The 20,454-nt window shown below is 50.9% G+C and overlaps 1 protein-coding gene across 1 annotated transcript; it reads left to right on the forward strand.

The window, feature by feature from the left end:
- Positions 1–867: 867 nt before the first annotated feature.
- Positions 868–14,434, forward strand: TBATA (thymus, brain and testes associated). Its single transcript, XM_087432063.1, has 9 exons — positions 868–914; positions 2,149–2,384; positions 4,093–4,248; positions 5,145–5,224; positions 6,582–6,755; positions 8,705–8,786; positions 9,575–9,719; positions 11,272–11,321; positions 12,406–14,434. Exons 1-9 carry the CDS (start codon positions 868–870, stop codon positions 12,489–12,491), a joined length of 1,056 nt encoding a protein of 351 aa, XP_087288189.1. The 3' UTR covers positions 12,492–14,434.
- Positions 14,435–20,454: the final 6,020 nt, after the last annotated feature.

The following is a 20,454-nucleotide window of genomic DNA, read 5'->3' on the forward strand; positions in this document are numbered from 1 at the left end:
TGCGGATTCTGTGAGTCTGAGGGTTAATTCTCAGAATGCACTGATTTTCTGTCACAACCTCATCCCTGGCACCTGCAACCCCAGCACAATATCTATATATATGCAGGTCCATATATTTAGATGAACCATAATTCTTGGCTTTGACACCTATCATCTTCCAGCCATGTCATTTAATTAGTTTCCTTAATAATATAATGAACACCAGTAAATGTACCTCCCAAACCAAGAACCAGAATATCACCACTGAGACATCTTATGTGCTCCCCTCCTACCCCCTCCCCCTCTCCACCTGCCGGCAGAGATAGCCACTAGCCGAATCCTCTGTTTAGTATTTCCTTGCTTTTCTTTCTTGTTTAATCACATGTTTATGATAATTTTGCTTGCTTTTGAACTTTAATTTTAAAAAAGATTCTCAGGTATAGGGTCTTCTGCAACTTGCTGTTCTTGACTTAGCATTATAATATTTGTAAGATTCATCTATGTTGCATGAGGCTGTGGTGCATTCATTTTCACTGCAATATAATGTTCACTTGTCTGAGCGTACCACAGCTTATTTATCCATTCTTCTGATTTTGAGCATTTGGGTTGTCACTAGGTTTTTGCTAATTTGAACAATGTGAATTTGTTTGTCTTACACACAGCCCCAGTTGCACATCTGAAAGAGTCTGTCTTGGGTATATATCTGGGAGAGGAATTGCTGGGTCATACGGCACGCATATGTTCAATTTGACAAGATATTGCCAATTTTCTTCCCCCAAAGTGTTTGTTCCCGTTTATACTCCCACTGCCAGCCTACGAGAGTTCCTGTTTTCCATCTTCAACACTAGTATTAAGTGTACTGGCCTTTATTCCATTAGAAACCCTACAATGGCTATGGAGGTGAGGACCCAACTGGCTGACGATCCACTGATGAGGTAAGGCCCCAGTGCCTACCCTGCTGACCGAGGAGGAGGTGAGGGTGGGGCAGGGAGGATGGTGTGGGGGTGGAATCCAAGAGAGGCAGTACTTGCTCACCTTCCGCTGCTGTCAGTCAGGCCCGCAATGGGTTCTCAGGCCTGCGTTAGCACAGGTCACAGGCTGGGCCCCTCCCTGGTGGCATGGGCAGGAACATTAAGCACAGAAATTCCAGGGGTTTTCAAAGGATGACTTCTTCTGTTAGTTGGGGACAGGGGAGGCCGGCTAACTGTGACTTTCAGAGAAAGTTTGCTTTTATTTCTTTAAGTCAGAGATCACTTAGAGATGAGTCAAAGACAGAACAGGAAACTCAGGGGCCTGGTCAGCGAAATCCTCAGAGGGTCCCAGGGCAGAACGCCTTGCTTAGCACATCCAAAGTCCATCTATACTCTAGGACTCCCTTCAGCCAGGGCCGCCAGGAGAAGGGAATGCAGACAGTGAGCAGGCAGGTGGTCCCACTAAGCCTCAGGCAGAGAGTAGACCACCTTCGGATCCTTGCTGGACCGACCTCAACCTCTTCCTCCAGGGGCAGAGGCACAGAGTCCTCAGGAGAGGGAAGGGGTGCAGGGCAGAGGACAGAGAACCTGAGACGGCTTGTCTCCAGCAAAGCGAAGCAAAGCTTGAAGCTTCCCTGCAGCGTTGCAGCCCTGATAGCTGCCCCATCAGCTCTACATCTCCTGGGAGGGGCCCCCATGGGAAAAGGACTAGGATGCTGACTCTGGGCCAAAACTGCTCCTGAGGGCATTAGGGGGAGGGTAACAGCCGATAGCTGGCTTCTCCTGGGCTGCCAACAGTTTGGCTTGGGGAGAGGCCCTTGCTTGGGTTAGCCCCCGGCCCTAGAGGTGTATATAATGTGCCTTTGCTCCAAGTCAGGTATTTGGATGTGTAGGTGGGTCTATGGCTTCTCTTTCTGGCTTTAGAGACAGTTTGATTCCATCTGAGTTCTCTCAAATGGATCCCAGCTCCCTGCTAAGGCACCTCAGAAAGACAGAAGACTCCTGGGACTAGATTGCACCAATAGGAAAAGACCCTGGGGGAGGCCCAGCTTTGGGTGTCATGGGGGTGGTGGTGAAATCCCGGAAACCAGATTTCAGAGTCTCAGGAATGGACTCTATCACAAGCGCTGAGCTCTGAGCTAAGCTGGGCACCCCTGCCAGGAGGCTCCATAAGCTTCTCCTTGACCCTCTCCTTCAGGCCAAGGGCTGAGCTGAAGCCTGAGAATAAGTCAGGGCACAGGCCAAGGAGCCACGGGGACAGCGGGCCACAGAAAGAACCGATGATCCCAGGGATCGTGGATTTTGAGCTGATCCGGGAGGCACTGAAGACCCCCAAGCCCCAAACCCCTGGCATCTACCACTTTGGCCGCCTCAGCCACCACTCCTTCTTCTCCAGACACCACCCCCACCCCCAGCACGTGACCCACATCCAAGGTAGGGCAGGGGAGGCCAGCGCCTCCCTGGCAGTGGTGGGGGGGTCTGGAAAATTGGAAAGGGAGGACCCAGCCTCTACTTCTAGGCTGAGGTCCAGAGAGGATGGGGACTTGGCCAGGGTCACAGAGCTGCTTGGTCACTTGCAAGCACTTGGCCAAGCCAAGACTCGACTTGGGGAGCAGCCTCCAAGGGCAGGCTGCACATCCCTACAGGATTTCTCTCATTGCCCAATCTCCCATTTTACAAATCAGAAAAAGGGATGAACATTCTGCCCTAGAGCTGTGCTCTGTTCTCTGACTCAGGCCACTTCATCCACTCAGCCACTCATCCATCAAATATCTACTGAGTGTGAACTATGGGTAAGATACGTTTTTAGACCTTGAGGATATGACAATGACCAAGACAGGCAGTCCCTGCCCTCGTGGAGCCGACTCTCTGGTGGGGAAAGATAGGAAACAGATAAAGTGTCAGAGGTGGTAGGAAGAGAGGGTGTGAACCATGCGGCTATCAGGGGAAAGGATGTCCCAGGCAGAGAGCACAGCAAGTACAAAGACCCTGAGGCAGCATCCTGGCCCTGCTGGAGGAACAGCAAGGTAGCCAGTGTGGCTGGAGCAGAGTTAGGAGGGTGAGAAAGGAGATGTATCAGAAAGGCAGTGGGGTCCCAGATCATGTGGGCCCTGGAGGTCACTGTAGTCAACATGAAGCCGTCTCGCTGAGTCAGATGGGAGCCACTGGAAGGTTGAGAGCAAAGAAGTGCCAGAAGTGATCTATTGGCTTCTGTCTGGGTGGTGGCTCGGACCAGGAAGGTAGCAGTGGAGGAGTTAGTGGCCTTGCTCTAGCAATATACAGAAGGGAAAGCCAGCAGGATTTGCTGATGGATTAGAAATGGAGTGTGAGGGGAAGAGAGGAGTCAAGGCTGAGCAACTGGAAAACCGGAGTTGCACTGGCCGAGACAAAGAAGGTGACAGAAGGGGTTAGTGGAGAGTGGGGGAGGAGTTAGGAGTTTGGTCTGGGACATGAGAGATGCGAAATGCAAGATGCCTTTTAGACATCCGGCTGGAGGTGCAGAGTGGGCAGCTGGGTCTGGAGTTCAGGGAGGGGTCCTGGCACCTCAGGAAAGTGCATCAGGAAGGACAGCGTGAGCAACCGTGCTGAGTCCTAACCATGCGGCTCCTCAGAGCTTAACTATCTAATGATATTAGAATAGCACACAGACTTTGGTTGGAAGGGTCCTTGCATGTAAACTGCTTGCCACCAACTCCCGGCTGCCGTGCACTCAGCCCTGCACAGGCTGACAGATGGCAGGAGGTTTTATCCAGAGGGTCTGGCTAAATCTCCTCACAGACTGTGGCTTAAGGCCCCCCTCCACATGCCTACCTCTGTGTGCTCACATCTGCAGTTGGTTGCTCTGTCATAGAAAACCGAAAGGACCTCAGGACTCGGGTCCCAGGAAGCCTGGGTTCTTGTCTCATCTCTGCCTGCCTCACTGTGTGACCCTGAGCACGTCCCTTGCGATGTCCGTTCTAGGTGCCCCTGTGGGTAAGGTCGTGGTGGTGGCAGAGGCCCTCCCAGCTCCAATGATCCGTGGGCTGTAGGTATCAGCAGAAGTGGGGCCAGTGCTCTCCCTGCCCACTAGCCTCCTCCTGGCCTCACAGAGTTCTTGGGCTCCAACCAGGCCTCCCTTCCCACAGCCTCTAACCCTTCACAGATCTCACCGGCAAGCCTGTCTGTGTCGTCAGGGACGAGTTCTCTCTGGCCCCCCTACCTCAAGCCACATTCTTATCCCGCTATCTGATGGGGATGCCCACCGTCTCTCTCCCTATCGGAGACCCACAGTCCAATCGGGACCCCCGGCTTTCTTCTGGTGGGTACTTGGGCCACAGCCCCTCTACCTTGGAGTTACACCTCCCCCCACGGGCTGCCCCACTTGGGCAGGTACCTGGGAAGGAAAGGGCCATTGCTCTTAGGTTGGGGGTGTCCAGTGGGGTACCCCATTTTTTCCTCATTTCCTCAGACAGCTGCATTATTCCCACCCACCCACATCCTCAGAAATGTGCCCCTGCTTGGATTTGAGGTGTTGGAGAAGTTATAACAGGCAGAGGACAAGCAGATTTGGGCAGCAGTCATGTGACTTACAGCTACAGACAGGAACGATATTTGCAATATTTAGTCACTGGTATGCTCAGGGTCCAGTCTGTCAGAACAATCAGCCAGAGACAGTGCTGGAGCAGTGTTCCAGAGACCTCTGCTCTGCCAAGCCTTCCTCTTCCCTTATGGTGGGGTGGAGGCAGGGCGGCAGATCCTGAGGAGGAGGCTGGGACAGGTGCAGGACAGAGAGGTCTGGAAGGCTTGCTGCAGTGCTCCATACCAACCCCTCCAAGAGCAGTTCAATACTTCAGGACCTGGTGTAGCTTATCTACCGAATCTCAATCCCAGTCTCAGGTTCCTAAAAGAGGCAAGGCTAGATTAAGCCACATGCATCTTGGCACGCAGCCAAATGCTCTCCAGCATCTCCCAGTAAAGCCACAGTTTAGGACACCAACATCGGCCCCCTCCAGTAGCCACCCCGCCCCCACCAGTGGTGTGATTCCTGATTCTTACCCCAAGGGCACTGCCTCCCCCTTTCCCTTTAAGATGCGAGGAAGCCTGGGAGGAGAGGAGGCTCTTCCACACACAGCCCTCCCAAACCCCGGAGCCACAGGGAGGGCAAGGAGGAGGGCCCCAGGCGTCAGTTGGCAGGATCTTATCTCCTCCTCCCAGAGGCCTGGAAGAAGGAGTTGAAGGACCTGGCTTCCCGGGTGGCCATCTTCACCAAGGAGAACGAACTGAAGAACAAAGAGGTGGGTGCAGAACAAAGGAGCTGTCTGGGAAGAGAGGAAACGGATCCAACCCTTTGTAAGGAAATCCCTCCCCAGTGGGTTCAACTTAACCAGCAGTAGAGCAGGTTCATGCAAGGTGCTACTGTTGACACTGGGGAGGAGGGGCCGACGAACACAACCGAAGGGTGAGGGTCGCAGTGGTGGCTCAGAGGAGGAGAGGCCGCACTGAGGTGGAGAAATCCAAGAAGGTTCATAGTTTAGAAGTGCCCGGGGGAGGCATTCCTAGTGGAGGCACACAGCACAAACGCTCAGAAGTCAGACACCTTTAGAGACCAGGGGGCTGAAGTACACGGGATAAGTGGGCAGCAGAGAGTGAGAAGGTGAGGCCGACTTTGAATGCGGGCAAGACCAGCTTGTTCTTCATTTCTGAACTTAGTGTAGTGTCTAGTGTCATAAGCAGCAGAGAATCATTGAAGGCTTTCAAACAGGATGGGGGTGGCCTCATGGGTGCTATTGGCCAATAAACCAGTAAAGACAAGTGAGAGGCAGCTTGAAGGTGGTTGGAATTGGTCCTAAGACAGTCTTGGCTGTTCGTAGCTGAGTCTGGTCCTGCCCTTGCCTTGGGCAGCAGAGTTCTCGTCACTGCTCTGCAGCTAATTCACTCAGGGCAACTCAGCTAAGCTGTCTAGGTCTCAGTTTTCTTACCTTTAAAATGGGGAGAAAGACACCATCAGTCTTAACCGGAGTTGCAGGGGCAAGAGGCCCCAGGGGTTGTGCCCACAGGCCTGGCTCGGGAGAGTTTCCCAGGGCAAAGAAAGGAACATGGGGACAGGTGAGCTAGAAATTAAGGTAGCCGGTGGGAGCCTTGGCGTAGGATACTGTTCTCAAATCTCTGATGGGCTGGGGGCAGAGGCACCAGTGGGCCTGCCCAGGAGGAAGCATGAGGATCACCCAAGGACTACCAGGGGCAGCCAGGGTTCTACCAAGTCCCAGGAGGAAGATCTTTGGCTATAATGGAAGGGCTCCCCACTGGGTAGGAGGGGTCTAGGACAGAGTGGGGCTGGCCTGGTCAATATTACCCGTCCCTGCAACACTGTGATGCTGGGATTCCAGGAGTGGAGGTGGTGGGTGCTCTGAGGATGTGACCTGGCCTCCTCTCCTCTCTTTTCCCCTTCCCCTCCCCTCCCTTCCCTCCCCCTCCTCTTCTCTTCCTTTCCCTTCCCTTCCTTTCTCTTTTCTTCCTTTCTCTTCTCTCTCCTCTCTTCCCCTCCCGTCCCCCCCTTCCCTTCCCTTCCCTTCTCTTCCCCCTGCCTTCTCCTCTCTCTCTCCCTTTCCATCTCTCACTGTCTGGAGTCTCTGGTCACTTTTCTCCCAGCAGAAGGAGGAGCCTCAGCGGGAGCAGGGGGCAAAGTACTCGGCTAAGACGGGTAGGCTTATCCCCGCTGCCACCCTAGCTGTCAGCCGCCGCCACTCCCGCCAGGGCCGGCGGGACAACCCTTCCAGCAGAGATGGAGGAGTCCAGACCTTTGTCCTGCAGGATCAGGAGCTGCTGGTGAGGCCCTAGGAAGGCTGGGGGCTGCAGGCCCTACAGAGGCCCTAGACTAAGGGCAGAGAACATGGTAATACCTGCTCCTAGGCTCATAGCAATCCCAACGAGGACTCTTACCAAATGCCTTAAAGTGTGGCCTCTCCCAGGGAGCATTCACCTAAGACTGTAAGACATGAAAACCCCAGGATTGGGAGTCAGGAGCCTGGATTCCAGGCCCCTGCTGCCTCGACGTTTCCGTATAAGCCTGACCCTCTCTGTTAAGTCCCTTCCCCTCTTGGGGCCTTAGTTCCATGATCTAGCCAAACTGGGAGCATGAACACGTTCCAGCTCGCCCTTGACAAGTTAATGAAGGGAGCTGTAGTGGTGGAATGAGAAGCGTGGAGACAAAGGTCCTGCCTAGTGTACCCTCAGACCACGTCCCGGGATGCTGCAGCTAGCAGCCTGCAGGCTGGTCCCAGCCTGGTCTCCCTGCACTGCAAGAGCGGTCCAGTCTGCACTACAGCAGAGCACAAAGCCCACCTCCTCCATGTTCAGGTTTCCCCATTCAGGCCTGAGATGAGTCCATGACTCATTCTGGTGGGTTAAGGCGATGAAAATCGCTGTTAAAGTGCACACGTATTCTCCAGGGAAGGCCAGACCGTGAGCCAGCATCTTGACCCCTGGCCTGTGACCAGCGCTTCCAAGCATGCAATCCCTTTGGAGCCTTATAACAGTCCAGTGAAGTGGATAGAGCAGACAGGGCCCGGGATCCCCATTCCACAGGTGGGGAGGCTGAGGCCCTGCCAGGTGACATTCTGTGGCCCAGGCCCCCAGAAAGGGAGCAGCAAAGCCGGGACTAGAACACAGTGCTCTCTCCGCTACAGGGCAGCCTCCCCTTGCCTGGAATTAGGTTCTCAGGTCCTGTGGGGAGGGGGCTCAGGGCAGGTAAGTTGGATGCGGAGAATGGAGAAGGGCTCCAGGGCAGATTGGAGTTGTGGGCGGGGGTCTCTGCAGCAGGTGGGTATGTGGGGATGAGGGTGGGCGCCCTGACAGGCATAGGCCTGGAGAGAGGCCCAGCCCAGTTCCCCCCCACCAGGGATGAGGCAGACCCATCGGGTCCTAGGAAGACTGAGCACCAAACACTGAGGAGACCCCAATTTCCTAGGACTCCAAGGGCTCCACCTCCCACCGCGGGCCCCAACTCCAGCTCACCATAGCCACAGCCTCCATCAGCACTGCGGCCTGGGGAGCCCCCATAGCCCACCCCAGACAGAGCTGGATCCTTTCCTGGTGATACTTGACTGGAGAACACAGAGGGAAAAGGGCCCTGAAGCAGCAAAGAGGCCAAAGGCTGAGAATGTGGCCGGGAGCAAAGTGTGTAAGCTGCTCGGCAGCAAGGAGCCCCAAGCTGAGCAGTTTGCAGAACCAGCGAGCCCTGACCCTCAGGCCTCCCACTGGGATCGCCCCACCTCTTACTGACATCTCCAGACTCTGAACTTGGGAACTTCAGAGTGGGGAGTTCTGTGGGGTCCCTGAGATCCCCACGCCAATGACCTAGGCATTCGGGACCTGGTGCATCTCTGAGGAGCTGATGGGCCAGCTCTGACTTGGCGCTCCCAGGGAGGAACTTTGGGGTACAGCTAGCCCAGCATGGTCCAGGGATGAGGAGTCCACACACCTGATTCCAGGGCTTACTTCTGCCACAATCCCCCCTGCTAGGTGTCCTCCTCTCTCGAGTCCTCGGATTCCTCGTCCACCCAGTGAGGAGGCTAAGAATCTCCCTCCAGAGCTGTCAGGAGACAAAGCCCTCTGTAAAGTGCAAAGTCCATGCAGAGGGGAGGCAGGGACCCTCGTGGGGACCAGTTTAGCCAAGCATGTGGCTCTGGGAGCCACTTTGTGGGGGAAGGGCTTGTGCTGCTGGCTGGAACGTGCAGTCCAGGCACGCTGACCCAGGCCTCTCCTCCTGCCCGCAGATCCTGGAGCTCCTTTGTCAGATCCTGCAAACAGACTCCCTGAGTGCTATCCAGTTCTGGCTACTCTCCGCTCCCCCCAAGGGTGAGGACACTGCCCGGTGCCCGGGTCCTTCTCTGAGTGGAGGCTGCCGAGGGCCTTGTCCTCGGTTCTGCAGGACTCGGATGTCACTCAGCTCCCACCCCAGGGCCTTCCACCTGCGCCTCTTCTCCTTTTTGGAGCCCCAAATTAACCTTTTCCATCTGGACACTGTCACTTCTCCCTCCTCCACATTCCTCAACAGGAGGCCCCCGCTCCTTGGAGGGGACCCCTCCTCCACGCTGAACACAGGCCTCAGCACCTGGGAGGGGGAAGTCCAAAGACCGTACTTAGCAGACACAGCCCCTCACCCACCACTGTGGAAAACACACACACACACACACACACACACACACACAGATGCAAATACATGCACATAAGAACACACACGTATATGCACATGCACACACGCATGGACATACACACACACACTGGGACAGTGGGCAGAGGGTGTATTTAAGTGGGAGGGTGAGGAGTGATGGGAGCCAGAGAGATGATTGGAGAAGGCTTCCTGGACGGGAGAGTGGACGGGGAGGAGGGCAGGTCCCCAGCAGGCTTCCCAGAGAGGGCCAGGGAGTGTGGTGGGCAGGTGGGCCAAGAACCAGCTACACAGGAGGGAGGTGTGAAGGCTGGGCCAGGAGAGCAGAGGGCACCTCCCCACGGGGACCTGTGGGCAGAGTGTGGGACGGTTAGAGAAAGCTGCCCTGGGTGGGGGTTGGGCAGAAGAGCTGGAGGCCCTGTTCCCTGCCTGTCCCATCTAGGACTGAGGACTCTGCCCCTCACTGTGCTTGCAGAGAAAGACCTCGCACTCGGGCTCCTGCAGACAGCAGTGGCTCAGTTCCTTCCCCAGCCCCTAGTCTCCATCCCTGCAGAAAAACTGCTGAACCAGCTCCAGGAAGTCCAAGAACCACCTCAAGAGAAGCAACAGCCAGCCTACAGGTGTGCTTTGTGCCCCTCACCTGCCCCTGTGTTCCCAGAACGGCTTTCTCATGTTCAGCCACCTGTCCTCCCAGGTGAGGCCAGTGGGGTCCAGAGAAGGGAGTCTGAGGCTGGCCAGAGCCTGGGCTGACTGAGCCCATCCTGGAGGAAGGCCTAGAGACCCTCCCCAGAGAATCTCCAGTTCCACCCGTGCTGCTGGAAGGCCCACTCTGCCAGACCCGACTCTGCTGCCAGCTGTGAGGGATCCCTGAGGGGGTGATCTGTATCAGTTGTAAAGACAGGGCTGGATAAGCCATGTGTAGGCCTCCAGAAGCTCTTGGTCTTTGGGAAGACACTGTAGAGAAGGAATGCTAACACGAGCAGGCGGAAGTACCTTCATGCGGGTGTTAAGTGCCCTGGATGGCTGGAGAGAAAGAGATTCCTGATGAGCTGGGAAAAGGGAAGATGAGGGCTGGCCTCACAAAGCGGTGAGCAGGGCCTGACTGTCAGCAATGGAACCTGCGATGTTGAGTGCCCACGTGTTTGCCTGAGTCACAGGGGCTTTTAAGACCACCCACGGAGGCAGTATTGCCTCCATTTTACAGAAGAGAAAACTGAGGCTCAGGAACAGTTGAATGACCCCCAAAGTCACCTGGCTGGTCAGCAGAAGAGCTGGGATTCAGACTCCAAGCCCAGCAGTGCTCAGATTCACCAGGGAGCTTGTTAAAAATGCAGACTCCTAGAGATTCTAACACCGCAGGTTGGCGTGATCCCAGGGGATGTGTATTTTTAACAATCACCCGAGTATTTCTGATAGAGCTCGGGGAATGCTGCTGGGATGGATAGGATTTGAACTAGCAAAGGAGAGGGTGGGGAAGGTCAGGACTGGAAGTCAGGAATGCGCATGTCTTAGGGAACGTGAAGTTTGGGGGTGCTGGAGTGTGGGCGGGCTTGGTGAGAAGGGGTGGGTGCTTGTGTTTGCTTAGATTTGTTGAAGGCATGGGTCTTGCTCTGGCCCTGGACTTGGATTTCTTTTCCACTTTGAGAGACCAAGAGAGGCACAGGAGGAAGGCAGGCTTCACTGTGACCTTGGGCAAGCCACCGTCCATCTGTGAGCCTCAGTTTCACCTTCTCAAAACCCCCTCTCCCAGAGCTGTAGGGAGGAAAAATCATATCAGGCGCATAAAAAGGCTTGCTGAAGTGTAAAGCCGACACAAGACATAAAAGCATTATTCATGCTTGTAAGTAATTCATCAGGCAAGCAGGGGTTCTTGTCTTCTCCACTCACACTGGAAGGCTTCTTGTCTCCGAAGAAGCAGGGGCCTCCCTTGCAGCTCCTGGGACAGGAGGGCCTTGCTTCCTTGTGGCCACAGCAAGCAATGGAGTCACAGTGGTCGGGTCCTGCCTGGGGTGGTGCCAGCCAGGGACAGACTCCTGCTGGCTCTCCAGCTCTCTGGGAAGGGCCGCTCCTGCCTCTTCCTGGAGCACCTGCCTCACTTCCCCGCCCACCCCGTCCCTCTGCTGCGGTGGCTCCAGCCTGACCTTCCCAGCCTCTCCTCTGTGTTGGTTATAGCCAGTCCCCGAAGACGAAGACACCACCTCTACCAAAAAGCGAAAAACCAGGTAAGAGTCCATGCGGCAGGTCACTCATGGGGGTCACTGAGGCCCAGCCTGGCTGGATTCCTCAGGGGATTCAAGGCATCCTGGAGATGAGTCCCTGCCCAAGGAAGCTGTTCACTTCATCCATTCATCCATCCATTCGTTCATTCACTCATTCATTCAGCACAGACTTATTTAGCACCTGTGTGCTAGGCTCTGGGAATCACTGGGGAAGAACCGAGATAAGCTTCTGCTGCCGCGGAGCTTCCACCCTAGGGAGGAGGAGTGCAGGTGACAAATAAAAACATCTAGGGGGATAGGTGTAGTAGGGAAAATAAAGCAGGGTGACATGATAGACAGTAAGAAGGACTGGCAGGGTGGGGAGAGGGCTCCTTGAGCTGAAAGACAGGAAGGACCCAGCCCTACGCAGGTCGAGGGAGAGCCTACAAGCAGGGCTCCCAGCTCCTGGCATGTTGGTGAAAGGGCAAGCAGGCCAGGGTGGCCGGGCCCTTGAGGGTGGGGACAGTGGTGAAATGCCATGAGACAGGTGGGCAGGGCCGGCCCATGGGAAAGCAGGCATATGGTCTCATGCAGAGGGCATGGGGGTGCACTGGAGGGTTACAAGCAGGGTGGGGGAGGCACCCCTCTGGCTGCTGTGCAGAGAATGGACTGTGGGGGCACGAGCGGATAAGGGAGACCAGGCAGAAGGCCGCTGCAGTCATCCTGGTGCCTTAGACCAGGGTGAGGGGGACAGTTGGAGGGGACAGAAGAGGATTGACATCTGTACCTCCATTCTTCTCCCCACTAGACTGTAAAGGGTCCTGAGTGGTGGGCAGGGCCTCTGGCATGGAGTAGGCACGTCACAGATATTTGTTCCCTGCACGTAGAAGGAAGACGGTGGTGGTGAGGCTCAGAGAAGGGCTCAGCTCCTCCCCAGCCCCCAGCAGAGCCCAGAGAGGAAGCCGGCTTGACGCAGGCTCTCCCACACCTCCCTCTGCGCTCGCACATCCGCCCGGGGCCGCGAGGGGAGAAGGGGTCTGCTCGCTCTCGGGGGAGCGGCCCGGCCCCCCTCATCCTCTCCTGCCTGCTGTGTCTACCCTGTCCCCAGAGTACATTGGGAAAGCCCAAGTCCTCCGGATGCATTCCAGCCAGAACACAGAAGAGAAACCGGCAAAGCCAAGGGCCGAGTGCTGAGGACTGCCCGCCGCTTCGCCCGCCTTCCTCGAGACCCAGGCTCGGGGTTGTTTGCGCACCTTCCACCTCAACAGCAATACCTGCTTTCCTATCACATGGAGCCTATTAAAATGCTGTCTTCCCTTTAAGAGGACGCTTCCACTCTCCCCTCAGTAGTAGGTCTGTGCTCCGGTCCTTTATTCCACGAGAGGGGACGAGCTGCACCCAACCATCCCCGTTCCCTTGGAGAAAGCCCAGATGCCGCCGTCCACGTGGGCCTCCCTGGTTCTTTTCTGTTCAGGGAACTGAAGGGCAGATGGTGATTGGGGCGGCCCCTCCTTGAGCCAAGACACACAGGGCTCTGAGTAGGTTAGAGCAGTGGTCCTTAGAATAACCATCAATACGGTGATTGAGTTCCTACCAGGCACTGAGGCAGGGACTTGAGTAATAGCTAATGATGAACACTGCGTGAATTGTTCTACGTGCTTCATATGCGGTACTATATTTGATTCTCCCAAAAGATCTATGAGGTAGAGTATTAATATTGTCACTCTCAGTCTATAGATGGATAAACTGAGGCTCAGAACGGTGAAATAGCTTGTCCAAGGCCACACAGGAAGTGGCAGAGTCTGGATCCAAACCCAACGTGCATGGCTCTGGAATCCCTGCTCTTATCCACTGTACTCCACTGTCTTACAAACCGCAACCCTCACCAAAAGTTGTGGTTACATTCCTGAAAAGCATAAGGGTTAGCAAAATAGTGATTGTCAAGATCAAGGAGGAGCGGGGCATTATATAACGTGACCCAGATGCAGCTGGGGTGTCTCTATCCTTTAAGATCTAGAGAAGATGGCCTTGACACTTCGGAGAGTTCAATGTCTTCCTTGAGATTTCTGCAAATTCCCTAGAGACGTGAAGGGAGGGAGGCATTGAGGTTTCACAACGCCGTGGTCACCTATGCCTCTGAGTGCCCCTTTCTGCTGAGTTCAGTCCCTGGATTGTGGCTCCATTCTTTACCTGCAGACTGCTCCACCTCACAGCAATTCAGATGGCTTTAGTCCCTCCAGGGTTTCCCAAATACCCCATTCACACAAAATTTTCTGTGCAGTAGGCTTCAGTCATAATCAGAGTGGGGATTTGCTCTGAATCAGGCAAACACCTTCACGGTCCATATGAAATTGCCTTGTCTTTAAAAGTCCTTGGCAACTCTCCCACTGGGGATGTTTCTCTGGCGGCAGCTTCTCATATAACAACTATGCCCCTTGCCATCCTACTGGCTTTCTCCTCCCCTGTCCCCACCCCTGGCATTAGTTTGCCCCCAGAAAGCCCACATTTATTTTATTTTTTTCCATTTTTTTTATTGTGGTAAGATACACATAAAACTTACCATTTTAACCATTTTTAATTGTAGTTCAATTAAAGTTCGGTGGTGTTAAGTACATTCACGCTGTTGTGCAACCATCATCACCATCCATCCACAGGACTCTCTTCATCTTGTAAAACTGAAACTCTGTGCTCATTAATAACTCCCCGTCCCCCTCCCCTGTCCCTGGCACCACCACTACTTTCTGTCTCTATGAATCAGACTACTCTAGATACGTTATGTAAGTGGAATCTTACAATCACACATGTTTGTCCTTTTGTGTCTGGCTTATTTCACTTAATGTCCTCAAGGCTCATCCATGTGGTAGCGTGTGTCAGAATTTCTTGCCACGTTTATTTATTTTTTATTGATGCAGCGGTTCAGCTTCCTCCAGCCTCTGTTCTCAAACCCTCCGGCCCCACCTGGCCTGTCCAGCCTCGTCAAGGGGCTGAGCTGAACAGAAGGTCTGTGCATGGAACAAGGTCTTTGCCCCTTGGCAATTGTGGTTGTAATAGTATACTCTCCTCCATTATGAATAATTTTTTAAAATCCACACAGTAAAAAATTCTAGAAGATATCTGCTTCCAAAGTAAATCATACGTGTTGGCACAAAAACCCTGGCTCTTTGGGTAATCCTTCTGCGTCACCTTTAATTTTTCAGGAAATATTGCCATGAGATTAATATTTGCCACTGCAGATGCTCATAATTTTGTTATTCCACAAAGTGCACATCTCTTCAAAGTTGCTTAGCCCATCCCTCAAATTCATTTACTTATTCTGCTTTCTCTGGCTTGCGTTTGCTTTTGCAACAACCTGCAAAATGCTCGTGCCGCTGCCTGGCCTTTGTGCTCCTTGTCATTGCGCTCAGAGACGAGGCTCCCTGGGCCTGGCTTCTTAGCCATATACTCTGAGGGTAGATAGATGACTTTCTCAGCAGTCCTGCAGTCTCTCAGGAGAAAGAAAGATCAGGGGACTGAGCCAAACCATGTACACATAAAAACATTGTGGAAATAAACACTGTGATATGCAAATGGGAAACTGCTATATTACAAAAATATGGACGGCCAAGCGACGGATGTGTGGGGTGACCTGACCTCATTCAATGTTCGTGGCAACCTGTAAGGCAGGTGTAATCCATATTTTACAGATGGAAAATCCAAGGCTTAGAACAAAGTAACACGTCAAGGTTCGAACAGCCAATAAATCCTGGATTCAAACCCAAGGCTGTGGGGCTCTTCAGTCAGCACTCTTTCTACTCTGCTATGCTGCCATCTTGCAGGCCACACCCCAAGGCCCATTCATCTCCAGACGAGAGAAATGGATCCTTTTCTCATTTCCAGCCACTTCACCCACTCCTCCTGGCTTCTCTTCCCCATGCCCTTGGATACAGAGCAAGGCAAGGTTTGCTCTGACTCCCTGGCCCCCTGCAAAGTCCCCCAGCAGGCCTGCATCCTCTTTCTGGGTTTTAAGAGAGTCATTGCTAAACCCCAAGAGGACAGCCAGGGAGTGGAATTTGAAGGTTCCAGACATCTCACAAAGCACTGGTCAGAGTTGTCGCTGGCCTTCCTGGAAATGCAAGTGGTGTCAGGCCTGCCTTCCTCGTCACCTGCACTAGGCCATCTGTGCCCTCAGATCCTGTGCAGGTTGGAGGCCAGGCTGGTTACTGGGCTGTGACCCGTAAGGTCTGTTGGGCTTTGCAGAGTCTCTCTGCTCTGCTTGGCAGCATTCTCTGTGCACTGCAGCGTGGCCCCCATTTGGGCATCAAGGTGTCTTCTGCTGGTGTCAGGACAGCAGGCCACTTCCTGGTCACTCCCAAGTTTTCTCTGGCTCCAGGTCCTGGAATTTTTCTTCTCCCTGCCCCTGCCTCTCTGCCGGAAGCACGAAGACAGATTTTGCCTTCCAATCTTCTCCCCTATGGCTCTCGGTCCTCTTCAGATCCAGTCTCCTTGGCCACTGTGGTAGCCATTGTTCAGGTTGCCCAGGATGTCCCCTACCTTTCTTCCAGGATGAGCATGAAACCTAGCTATGTCCAACCAGAGCACCCCATCCCTGGGCACAGTGACTACTTCAGGGGAATGATAAGCACGTGACACAAGCTGGGCCAAACACAGTCTGTTCTTGGGATTTTTTTGTGTGTGGGGGAAGGAATATTGGCCTTTGAGAGGATGTCATCATTGGTCATCATTGCTCCTAGGGGGCAAAGCCCTGGATTCAGTCATACCTGTTGGCTCTTATTCCCCCCATTCTTCCCCAATATATGAGACCATAAAATTACTTCTTAATCTAATAGTTTATTTTTATGCATTTTTTAACATAAAACTTAGCATCTTACCCATTTTAAGTGTACAGTAGAGTGATATTAAATACACGCATATCGTTGTGCTACCATCACCACCATCCATCCATAGAACTCTTTTCATCTTGCAAAACTGAAACTCTACACCCTTTAAACCATAACTCCCCAATTTCCTCCTCCTCCCAGCCCCTGGCAACCACCTTTCTGCTTCCTGTCTCCATGGATTTGACTGTTCTAGGTACCTCATAGAAGTGGAATCATAAAATATTTGTCTCATTGTGGCTGGCTTATTTCACTTAGCATGGTGTCCTCAAGATCCATCCATGTTGTAGTAGGTATCAGAATTTCCTTCCTTTTTTAGGCAGAGTAATATTCCATTGTATGTATATATCACATTTTCTTTATCCACTTATCCTTTGATGAACATTTGAGTTATTTCTGCTTTTGGCTATGTGAATAAGGCTGCTATGAACATGAGTGTACACAAGTAGTTGATTTTTATGTCACATGTGAGCAAAAGGATCCTGGATAATGTAGGTTCATATAGCTCGTAAGTGGAGGCTCCAGAATTAGAATCCAAACTCATCAGACTCCAGAGCCACTGACAAGAGCCCTTGGTTCCCAAACTTGAATCATTCTCATACCCACATCATGAATTAGTTACAACTGCTCGCCACCTGTACTACTTTTTAATGTTTCTTTAAACTAGCTTTTTTAATGTTTTTTACTTAAATAAATATAGTTTTTTCCTAGGAAATAATATTTATGGTATCATGGTCTTAACGTATTATTTATATAAATTGTCTCATACACATGAAAAGCAATATAGATGCATTAAAATTTAAAATGTTCCTCCATGTGTGACCTAAGGTCACTTATTGTACCACCAGAGTATACACCACACCTTGGGAAATGTTGACTAGAACAGATTGCAGTTTGAAGATAGAAAGCCACCCCTGGGACTCTTGACATAAGGACACACGTAGGGGTCAGCTGCTCCCTGCCCAGTTGCTGGCTCAACAATCAGGCCCTTCCTGATTCCACTGAAATAGATAAGGCTAGAGATCCATTTCCAGCAAAGGCAGAGGAAGGTTGTACCCTCATTGCCAAAGCCTGAGAATCCCACTGTTGGGACGTCCCTCAGAAGCCCTCTAGAACCCTTCCCAGCTCATGGGAAACCCCCATTGTAGCACCTACAATATGGTGTCCAGTTGCAGTTTGGACAACTGCAGTAACAGAGATCTTGCCACCTTTCCCGGCTGTTCAAACCTTAGCTCTGTCCCTGGAGCCACAATGATCAAGTCTCTCCCCTCTTGCCCTGGCTATCTAATTTTGCCCTTGTCATACCTCTTTTATAAGTCTCAATCAGACCACACCTCCTTTCAAATATTTATACCATTTTTTTAACTTTTCTTGTCTGATTGCATTAGCTAATACTTCCAGAGAATTATGTTAAATAATAATGATGATAATGGGTATTTTAATGGGAATGCCTCTCATTTTTCACTGCTGAGCATAAGATGACTTTGTTTACATATCAAATATATATATAAACTGAAATATTCACATATTCATAGAGTCATGTCAAGAAATATCCTTCAATTCTTAAATGTTTAATCCATGCTGGAATTTATGAGGTAAATATTGCTATGACAATTTTACAGATAAGGAGCTGCAAAAGAAGTAAATTGCTCAAGGTCATATAAGTAATAAGAAGCAGATTCAGGATTCAAACCTGGCAGCTTGAATGGGCAGAGCCCATCTTCTTGACTCTGTATACCCTACAATAACTCCATGTGGTAGATATTGTTATTAGTACAATTTTATAGATGATAATTCAGAAGAGTTTAAGTGGTTTGTCCAAGGTCAAACAGCTCATAAGTATATCATTCTCTTGGCTTCCTACAGTAATCTTAGAGTTCACCGCTACTGCACACTGAGTTCATTTCTTCTGCATGCTGTGTGATTTTTCTCGAATCTGTCTTCCATTTCACTGCCTTGGTTTTCTGTCATGTCAACTATACCTTTGATGTTACTCTACTATAAGAACTAACTTGCAGTGGTGTTATTTTTGTCATTGGTTTCTTTTCTTAGTCCCCACAACCTCCTTCCCAACTCATTCTATTCCCTCATCTCAACTTTGATCTCTTGTTTCAAAGCGTTCAAGTTGTCTTTAATTTTTTGAGAATGCAAAACATTTCTTATCTAATATTTTCTTCTGTTTCCTGGGGGTGTCTTCTTCCAGAATGTATACTTCGTCTTCCCTTTGCGTGCTAGCCTTCCTCTCTCTCCTTGCTTCCTTCTTTCATTCCTTCCTCCTTTCTTTTTTTCCTATAGAATTTTTGCATGGGTACCAGGTCAGTTTCTCTTGCTTTTGCTTACGTTGCATCTGGAACGCTTCTAGTCAAGCCTCCTATTTGCACAAAGGGTGGCTTCTTGATTCTCCTCTGTTTACCTGGGCCCTGTGTGCGCCCTCCCCGCTGAGTATCGGCTTGAGAACTGATGTGCCACTGGTTTATATTCTCCCTGATTCCCTCTTCAGCTGCCTGGGCCAGAGGGGTTGGGGAAGACTGAGTCCTGGGAAGCCAGTAAATGAATTGAGTCTCTGTTCTCTTCATCTGTAATTTTTTTTTAAATAAATGTTTAATTTTAGAACAATTTTAAGTTTACAGAAAAATTGTGAAACTAGCACAGAGAGTTCCCATATATCCACACCCTGTTTCCCCTATTACTTTTTTTTTTATAACAGCTTTGTTGAGATCTAATTCACACACTATAAAATCCACCCATTTAAATTGTACAATTCAGTGGCTTTTAGTATTTACAGAGTTGTGCAACACAATCAATTCCAGAACATTTTCATCGCTCCAAAAAGAAACTCCTGGACCCATTAGCAGTCACTCTCTATTTCCCTCCAAGCCATCCCACCCCCCACACTATGCAACTACTAAACTATTTTCTGTCTCTGTGAATTTGCCTATTCTGGCCTTTTCGTATAAACGAAATTGTACAATATGTACTTTTGTGACTGGCTTCTTTCACTCAGCATAATGTTTTCAGGGTTCATCCATGTTGTAGCATGTGTCTGAATTTCATTCCTTTTATGGCCAAATAATATTCCATTGTATGGAGATACCACATTTTGTTTATCCATTCATCAGCAGATGGACATTTGGGTTGTCTCCACCTTTTGGCTATTGTGAATAATGCTGCCATGAAGGCTCATGTACAAGTTTTTGCGTGGACAGATTTTCAATTCTTTTGGGGATATACCTAGGAATGGAATTGCTGGATCATATCATAACTCTATGTTTAACTTTGTGAGGGATGGCCAGACTGTTTTCCAAAGCAACTGCACCATTTTACATTCCCACCAGCAGTGTAGGAAGGTTTGAATTTCTCCACATCCTGCCAACATTTGTTATTATCTGTCTTTTTAAAACTGCAGCCACCTCAGCGGGTGTGAAGTGGTATCTCGTTGTGGTTTTAATGTGCCTCTCCCTGATGGCTCATAATGCTGAGCACCTGTTCACGTGCTTATTGGCCATTTGTGTATCTGCTTTGAAAAATGTCTATTCCAATGTAATTTTGTTTTTAAAAACAAAACTCCTGTTTTGTGTATGAGGATTCTCCATCCTTTCTGGACATTTCCTAGTTCTATAGGGGATTCCCCAAAAGGAAAGCCCACCAGCGGTTTTGCTTTGAGAGTCTCATGTTTTTGTTTGGTTAAACAAACCAGTAGTTTGTTAATTCCATCCAGCTAAGCCTTTGTTTGCCATCAGAGATGATGAACGTAGGGTAATTATTGCTTACATACTTTCTTCCCGCCAGCGGGGAGGGGCAAGTGTGTATCAGCAGTTCTTCCATCTCGCTCTGAGATGCTCTTCGTCCCTAATGGGAGACAAGAACCAGGTGTTATGGTGCCCTCTGGGCACTCCCAAACCCACGGTCCCTTGTCCACCAAATTTAGGGGAACCTGTAAGGTGTTTAGACTTCTCCTTGCCCAACTTCTCTCATTGTACCACTTTCAGGGAAGAAGGCACATGTCTATTCCTGGAGCCTTCATTTAGTTTGGCCTAAATTGTTGCATCTCTCGGTGAATCCTCCCAAAGCATGTGGTTTGGGTTGAGACCCTTCCCGAGTTTCTACATTAGTGACCCATTCCTTGCTATTTTTATTTCCTTTGGGCGATTTCAATTTGCAAAAGAAAATTAAAATAGCAACAGAGAATCTGTAATAGTAATTATGTTTTAATTTTTGCTGACTTGGTCATGAAGGAGTAAAAACCTGAAGGGGAATAAAAGCATGAAAATCAACTCAGACTG

The sequence above is a fragment of the Ceratotherium simum genome, chromosome 6 (genome assembly GCF_057802395.1).
Source record: "Ceratotherium simum simum isolate JZ-2026a chromosome 6, ASM5780239v1, whole genome shotgun sequence".
Taxonomy (NCBI): Eukaryota; Metazoa; Chordata; class Mammalia; order Perissodactyla; family Rhinocerotidae; genus Ceratotherium; species Ceratotherium simum.

Coding starts and splice junctions, on each gene's coding strand:
- TBATA (XM_087432063.1), top strand. CDS start 868: ATGGCTATGGAGGTGAGGACCCAACTGGCTGACGATCCACTGATGAG. Junction 915..2,148: donor GCTGACGATCCACTGATGAG/GTAAGGCCCCAG, acceptor CCTCTCCTTCAG/GCCAAGGGCTGAGCTGAAGC. Junction 2,385..4,092: donor GCACGTGACCCACATCCAAG/GTAGGGCAGGGG, acceptor AACCCTTCACAG/ATCTCACCGGCAAGCCTGTC.